Below are 8,765 nucleotides of genomic sequence, written 5' to 3' on the forward strand. Positions count from 1 at the left end.
TATAAACAGAAACAAATACAAGAGATACAAGGTTCAAGCGACATGAGACAATCAGATACTTGCAACAATTTCTTGATATTAATACTTTCATTTTTGATACAAACATAAGTCAATTCTAATGGTAGATTATTATTTATACAAAATAATAAATATCTTAAAATTCAATCTCATGCAAAGAAAAGACAATGTCACACGAATGTTAATTAACTAAGAATATGGTTAAAACATAAACAGACCAATCCCTGTGAATGTACGACATTGTTGTCAAATTCAGATATAGGAGTTCTATCAGCTTCGTGTGGTTTGAAAAATCCGAGACCTTTAGATGGTCCAATAGGTTCAACTGGGTAAATGTACCATATTCCATGCCCCTTGAAAATGTATCAACAACATTATTTTATTTTTTTTTAAATACAAAAATTAGAAAACAGCACCTCAGAAGTAAGGTTATTGCAAGAGCAGGGCTCCGGGTAAAGTTTGATATTTTTCTCCTTTTTATAAAAGAAGAAGACAATGGATATATGAAACTTACAACAAGCTATATCATAATACAGAGAACAGCTATTGTGTCTATGTTCTTTATATCTAACTGTAACTATTAATTCCCCTTTAGTAAAAACTGTTAGACATAATAGTTATTACTTACGATGATAAAGTAAATCAACTATGGGAAGGCGTGCATTAAATGCCACACAAGGTAACCTTAACTAAAATAATTGATTAACAGCTAGATTTTATAAATTGTTTAATCGGTCATTATGAAAATTGTATAGAGATAATATAAACACTTGACTAACCGCTCCCCCGGCAGCTACGTTGTTCCTCATTTTTGTTAACGGACTAGTTATCCAGAAACAAGCAGGTTTTCTATTACAAAAACAAAGATACATTTTGTACAATCTTATATAATTTCAACTGATAATCGTTATACAATACGGTATATCATATTATGAAAATTAGCAATTATAATAAAAATATAACATAATAATTTAAAATATATGTAATATTTATAAGAAATTCAAACTGGGGTGTAATAGTTAAAAAAATCTGGAAACAAAGTGATCCCTCATAGCATTAATCACAACAAAATTACGAGAGAATTGCAGATGATTGAGTCTGTACATGAGGGATAATGAATATATGCAAATCCCTCACGCCCCCTAGCACCGGCCTGAGCGGTACTCAATTCTCAACATTTAATAGTGCTAGCATCAATGATCCCGAAGGACCAGAAAATATAACAACAATGAAGTTAAGTACGGGGCAACTTGTTACAGCTGCCACACAGCACTTGACACCTGCTGTTGTGAAGTATAAAATCTGGAAACAAAGTGATCCCTCGGAAGCATTAATCACACAAAACTTACTTCATGTTTCTTTCTTATATTTTTGTAGTATTCTTTTGGTGTGTCTTTCCATTCTTCCTAAATCTGCATTGAAGTTACGCATTGTGCTTTATTTACACTTTAAGGTGTAAAGAAGAAAAATATACATTGAAAGCTAGATAGGTAGGAATGCAGATTGGTAAAGTATGGCCTAATTATAGTTAAGTCAAACACATTTTTTCCCAAATATTTGTTCGAAAATACATAACTATCCGCTGGTCAAAAGATGGTTGTAGTTAGTGACCCGATCTAAATTGATGTAATTATTGTAAACCTCGTTTTTTTATATAATATAATATATTTTTAAACATCACGTACCAGTCAAATGACATTCAAACTTACTGATCTGAAGGAATAAGGGAGCCTTTTCGCACACTTGCAGCCAAATTTCCATCAAAAGTTGTATCATGTTCTCCTCCATCTTCTATGAAGAAAGCATGACCTTTTGTGTCATAACAAACGTTGTCTTTAACCTGGTAAGAATTAAAAGAAACACAAGATAAAATTTCGTTAAATCAGGATTTGGTTTAATTGTTTCTTTGAAGTTCTTTTTTCTGATTGATTTTGTTATTTTATCTACATTGATTTCAAAAAATCAAATTCAATGGTGTGGTTTTTAAAACATTGGTTATAATATTGACATACCATTACGCCATGTGTTCCATGAACAGTGACACAGCGGGAGAATGAATGATGAATGGAATTTTCTCTAATGTAAGGCGGATGTGTCATATTTCTCATATCAAAACCCATGTGAAAATGTAGGGGATATCGCCCGACATCAGTTTGTTGCCCCATATGATACAATTCCGCTCCTTCTATGTGCACAGTTGATCCACGTAGAAACTATCATTATATAATGTTCAAATTATAAATATTATATTTGTCATAAATAAAAGTTAAACATGCAAAAATAACATTTATCGAAAGACCATTTAAATAAAAAAATTTGAACACTGAACACATCTTTCGTTCCACGACAATTATAGTTTACTATATTTCACAAAGGATAAAAGCCACATATTATTTCTTTTAAACAAATATAAAACACTTTCAACTTATATCATGAATTAAAAACATTACACTTTTGCATTCGATTTAATATTATTTTGCTTTCTTGCATTGCATATCTTTTGAATATAATGTGCAAGCTGTCTAGAGGTGAAACTAGTTGCTTTAACACTTTTTAAGTAAATATAAATCCATCAGACACGTTGTATTTCTGAAGGAATAAAATATGCTGATTTCAAAAGTTACCTTTTATAATAATAAAAATTAGCAAATCTATTTTATGTTAAGAGCATAGACAGTCTTATCAGATGTCTTAAAATTCTTCACAGCTTCAAATAAATTTTATAAAGTTTAAAGCCGGCTATAAAATTTGAAATTATGTTTCTCATGTAATCATACAATCACCCCCCCCAAAAAAAACAGTTTTCTACAAAGGATGATTCAGTTGCTGTCATCACCTTAAAATGTCCGCCAAAAGTGTCGCTTTTATATTTGTGGCAATTACCATTGCTCTGTACGCACGTATCTTCCACCTCTCCTTCTATTACAATATTTCTCGTCAACAATACCACTTCTCCCCGTTCGTCTACTCTGTTTATCATAGTTCCCCAATGCTCATATTTTGTTTCAACTAAAATGATAGGTAAATATTTCTTTCAAATATTACATATCCACAATGAACTATATTTATTTTAAAAATAAATTTTGATATATAACCTATATGTTTCAAGAGATATTGATCAGCACTAAATTTAAGTGAGTAGAAAATAAACTGCAGATACTCACGATCTACTCTAATTTGTTTATTAGAGCAATCAGAACAGTGCACGATGGTTGCTTCTTCAGCTTGTTTCCAGTCATAGTCTGTAGATGTGAGCACTACTTTGTCACCTATGCATGAGAATATTTTCAACTCTGTATTTAAGAAATACTACACTGAAATTCGATGTTAGAAAATAATGATCACTGCTTCACAGTCTTTTTGTAATAATTATAAAGTAAACATATGATTGATTCACACTAAGTACATCATCTGTACTACACACCATAAGTGGTCATAATATGACTATATAGTGCCATTAAAAATGATAATTTTTAATTGACCTGTAAAAGGGAACGCAGCTTCCCATACATTGTTTCTTTATTCACTCTTTTATTCAAATAAGGCATATTTAGTTAGATTGCTTTCACTGAATTATTGTGATTAAACTATTTTTATTTTACTTAAAGATGATTATATTATATCTTTAATGTCAATCACAACGTAATGTACTAATAACATGTACTTAACATTAATTAACAAATGGTGATATTTCAGTACTCTACATCAATATAAAACTCTAATACAGCATAGTCATCGAAGACTATTTACTTCTAGATCAACTAGATTTACATACTTTTATGCATAACTTTGCTAAGTTTACATATTGTCGGTTTGCCAACATACAATTTCACAAAGCAAACCACCTGCTACGTTATAGTTGTATTGTTTTCTTTTTGTTGTTTAACCAACATTTATGATGTAATTACATAAGTTTTACTGTTGGAAAAGAAATAAATACACCGCAGCAGGTCTGCAAACTTGTGTACCTGTTATATTCCTAATTATACGAAAATAATTTTATCTCAATAACTAAATACACTTAACTGTAACTATCTTTTCGGTTGGCAAACAGTTCTATTAATTTGTACGTAAAGACGTTAGCATAAGTAAGTCTTAACCTTGCATCCAAGTGCTGGTATCGTCAATCACATCCAATTTCGGGAATGCACCATCAATAGTTGAAACCCTTAAATTAAGATAGCTGAGCCAGGAATGTTTTTGGTCAACATAACTTTCTACAGATACCTTAGTTGATGTCTCTTCCGGTAGCAGAGCAGATCTAGACAACATGGTGTCACCGTTATAACGAAATCTTGTTACGTCCTCAACGAATTTAGTTTGTCCTCCGGTTTCTCCAATATAAAAGATATTTTCAAGTAGAAATTCATCAATCTTCCTTTATATAATATTTGTTTACATTACTTATTATGACGTTCTGTTTAAAGCCTTCAAATTGCTTCAATTGTCATGGTAACAATTAGAAATTGTTATTGAAAACTGAATATAGAGATAATATTCTTATAATGAAAATTTCTGTACATTCGTATAATGATAATTTCAGTTCGAAAGAACTTTACCTTTATAAACAATAGCTGAATAAGCATCATGGTTACGAATGCCTCTTATAACACTTTTACCAGTCACGTGACCAGTTGTTAATACTTCAAAGGCATCGTACACATCATCGATATTACCGTTGTCAACATTAAGATTATAATGTATACCTAAAGCTAAAATATCTCCCATGCTCATATCTGAAACATAATGGTAAAATCTGTGTACAAAGTTATTTAAAACCTTCATCGTTTTTACAAAATTTCATGTTTCTATTTGCAATCAATTTTTGCAGCAAAATAAGTTGATATATAATAAAATTCTCTTTCTGAAATTATTTATTTAGGTCATTGGATAAATCCGATAAATGTTATATATCATTACGTATTTCGGCCTCATGCAAGCCTTTGTTAATTATTCGTACATGTAAATTTCATCGAAATTTGTACAAATATCGAAATGATTAACTTACAGAATTGGCGTAGTTAGATATTTATAGGAAGTTATACACGCCACTTACTTTTGATCATATTTATAAATCTTGATTTTTCTTGTGCTGCTTGCCACGTGGAGATTAGTTCATAACTTCCATATTCCTTAACAGTTACTTTGTTGTGTGAATCAATTCGTAGAATGTAAGCAATGATTCCGTTCTCGTATTTCTGATTTTCTAAATTTCCACTATCCTGCAATGATTGACATACAACAGACGATGAAAGATAGAAAAGTTTACCAGTTTCATTTAATGTCACCCCGAGAATATTCTTCATACCGTTAATAAGTTTAAAAATAAATATATAATTTTATGGCATTTGAAATAAAAAAAATACACATCTATTTAATTAGTTAAGGAAAGAAACAGATAGGAAGTCTTTTTTCAAGTCTTCGTAATTTTGTCAAATGAATGACAATAATTCACAAATGTTATAGTTATCGTATTTTTATAGAAATATGAGTATGTATAGATTACAGTGTAACCTTGTAATCTACACATATCTCAATAAAAATACAGAGCAACAGATAAGCTTTGAAAATGAATTGGGTATTACTCCATTATTTCATTTGCAATTGGGTATTTGCTCTATTTCATTGGGTATTCTAAAACCAGTACCCTACAATTTTAAGATCCATTGGGTATTAAATTATGAAGATACGAATTTCATGGCTTTAATACCAAAAAAGCATAAACTGTTTTTAAAAAAGTTAATATAGGCTACTTACTTCATTTATCAATTTTCTGAATTTTTCACAACATTTTAAATATTTATATAAAAAATGCACATATGAAATCTATGTCAGACTTCAAATAAAACAAGTTTAGTTGCAAAGAATTACATAGTAACATGTTGTCACTGGAAATCATTTATCAACTCGCTTATTGTTTCAAATCTCTTTGTTTTTTTTTCTTTCGTCCCCTTTTGTACAATGCCATATGGCATTCAGAGCGTCTTTTGATACAGATTAACCTACTACTTGATGGTCTCTGCAAAATCAACGGTCTCTGTTGGTCTGTAAAGACCGTCGCCTCGAGTAGATTAAATTTACGGTCTTGTGCTTAATTGATATGACTTTTAAGACCGGGGACCGTCGATTACTAAGTCCTGATAACATTCAAAACTACGAGCGAACGACTGGTAAATTTTGTGATGGCGACAATATGCATGGATCTTTAAGACAACTGCGTATTTTTATTTTTTTTAGATGGGTTTTAGTAAATACGCAAATACGCGCCTTATCTGTTGCTCTGCTGGCGGGGTATATAATACATTTATTTGACAGAAAATAAATTAGTTTTTGTTATTTTCATTATTTTCCTCATTAAACGAGTTTAACATACAAAGGTAAGTCTGATATCTTTTCTCGTAAATCATTTCATTTATGTGATATTGAACAAGTTTGATTTGTCAATGAATGTTTCAAAGGTTAACAGCGGGAAAACACTTTTATAATCAATACCAAGTCTTGTTTCATTAAAAGATACAATCTCTTTTAATCATCAACATATTCCAGATTCCTTTAGGAATTAAGACATGTATTGGTATTCTCATTAGAAATCAAGTCAGTTATTTGTTTTAGCTGAGTTATTCGAGAAAGCAAGAAATCTATAAATTCCAACATTAATAATTATGTGATAGAGGTAGCAAAAGTTTCATCTTACAATATGGTCAAATATGATGCCAGTTTTCTTTGACAAGACTGGAACTGTTTTAGTCAATTTTGTCCATGGTAACTTAGGTTGTCCATGGATTTCTATTGTACCTCCTTCAGCAACAACAATTACTTTATCCCCTATAACCATGTTCATATGATCCCGGAAATTGAATTCACCTCTGCGGCCTGTAAAATTTTACAAATTACAGTGAATATCCATATTCATAAAGGTACACATAAAGTGTAATATCTAAAACACTATATTATTTAGTATTTAAAGAAAGGGAAGTAATCGATATGACGTATTGTTTGTGTTCTATTTTTTGAGATTCAACTTATAACTAGGTCATTTAATGATATACAAGAAGAACTATTTAAGTTGTTTTAACTTAACATAAAAAGCAATAAAAAAGGAAACATTATCATTTCATTAATTAATTTAGAAAGTAGAAATCCTTCAAAAACAATGAATTGAACATCGCAATAGATTCATTTAGTTTGTTCATAGAATATTGAAAACGAAACAATTTTCATCTTTGCATCGGTTTATATCCCACATGAATTACTGAAGCTGAATCTGAAGGGGCACAAATATTTCAGAGAATAAGCGGAACAAAAAAAAAAGCCGAAGCAGTGGTACTATAACCACCAACACAGAAAACAAAGAACACAAATTAAAGCAAACAAGAACACAGAGCAAAGCAAAGAAAGGTGTGACCTGTAAGTATAATCTTGGCAGTCCCAGTGAATGGACACACTTCAGACCCGATATCCAGTCTTCCATTTATGTAAATGAATTTTGTACGCAATGTGATATTAGCATGTGGACTCCACACTAGTCTTCCAGTAGATGTAATGTTAATACTATGAAGATCAGGAGGCTGTTCATCTAATAGTACATTTGAAGATATAACCACAGGTGAATGTTGCTTTGGCTGCAAAAAGCAAATGCTGTAATAAAAACTATTCATGATTTCATATATTTTGAAACACTTATGTTCATATCAGTCATAATATTGATACAATAAAATCAATAAGAGTTTTTTTCATCTTACCTTTCCATGAGGCCATGTATGAACGTTTGACCAATGTTTTAGATGGAGATGCCTATCTTGATGAGGACAAAGCGAAAAGCAATAGTCTGTCAGAAATAGGAGAAATACCAAACTACAAAAAGAAGGCGCCATGACTTCTCTTGTCAAAATTGGTCTATGGAACCAGTAGTACAAAATAGGACACTCATATGAATGTATTTGGAATTCTTATCTCAATCCTATTTAAGACAACATTCTATTTAACTTATCAATTTAAAAGTTTGATATCATCATCACATCACCAAAATGGGACATGAAAAGGTGTTTGTTTTACTAGCATTCTCGCTATCTTAAGTGACACATTACACTAAAGTTTATCATTACAAATTACAAAATAAATTTTAGTACACTAAGTTCTTTAAAACAATTTTAGAGGATTAACAACTCATAGTCATACATACAGCTCACATTTTACAAATGAAATGTTGTGTTTTAGACACTACTATTTCTTTCTCACTGGAACTGTTTGTTTGAGAAAAGTTCTTTACAATATAAAAAGTAAACAGTACAGCGTTTTAGTAGTAATGATATGAACTTAATTTGACTTTGGTTTTAAAGTTTTATCTTTAGAAAGACTAAACAATCCATATCAGAAATTTAAAATGTCTTATCATAGCTAGATTAAACTGAAATGCAATCCTTTTGAAAGCGACTATGACTTGCATTGATTCAGTTTTACGACGCCACCTAAAACACTTCCAAGAAGAAAGAACAAAGTAACTGATTGTATGACAAGCAATTTCGTTTATCACTACACCTTGTTAAACAACATTAAGCACCTTGGGAAGATGGATTTTGTAAAATTGCGATTCTAATATTGTTTGCATGCAACTCAAAATTCAATGCAGTATTCATAATGACGAATTACTAAAACCCTGTATTGTATACTTAGGTCTATAAGAAAAAGCACTTGCTGTTAAATACTTATTGCATGATTAAGTTCAAAATAGAACATACTAAATGTTA

General features: G+C 30.6%; 1 protein-coding gene across 1 annotated transcript in view; it reads right to left on the bottom strand.

The window, feature by feature from the left end:
• LOC132731368 (protein DDB_G0287365-like) overlaps window positions 1–7,939 on the bottom strand; it is a 14,583-nt gene extending 6,644 nt beyond the window's left edge. The window contains exons 1-12 of the mRNA XM_060717541.1: window positions 7,761–7,939; window positions 7,424–7,640; window positions 6,713–6,891; window positions 5,075–5,240; window positions 4,578–4,754; window positions 4,119–4,352; window positions 3,183–3,287; window positions 2,855–3,027; window positions 2,031–2,231; window positions 1,728–1,858; window positions 798–867; window positions 237–371 (exon numbers count right to left, since the gene is read on the bottom strand). Coding sequence (XP_060573524.1) covers window positions 237–371; window positions 798–867; window positions 1,728–1,858; window positions 2,031–2,231; window positions 2,855–3,027; window positions 3,183–3,287; window positions 4,119–4,352; window positions 4,578–4,754; window positions 5,075–5,240; window positions 6,713–6,891; window positions 7,424–7,640; window positions 7,761–7,892 — 1,920 coding nt within the window. The 5' untranslated portion in view covers window positions 7,893–7,939. The remainder of the gene's footprint in view (window positions 1–236; window positions 372–797; window positions 868–1,727; window positions 1,859–2,030; window positions 2,232–2,854; window positions 3,028–3,182; window positions 3,288–4,118; window positions 4,353–4,577; window positions 4,755–5,074; window positions 5,241–6,712; window positions 6,892–7,423; window positions 7,641–7,760) is intronic.
• Between the last annotated feature and the right edge of the window lie 826 nt (window positions 7,940–8,765).

Source organism: Ruditapes philippinarum, unplaced genomic scaffold, assembly GCF_026571515.1.
Source record: "Ruditapes philippinarum isolate M1 unplaced genomic scaffold, ASM2657151v2 ctg54_1_1_1_1, whole genome shotgun sequence".
Lineage (NCBI taxonomy): Eukaryota > Metazoa > Mollusca > Bivalvia > Venerida > Veneridae > Ruditapes > Ruditapes philippinarum.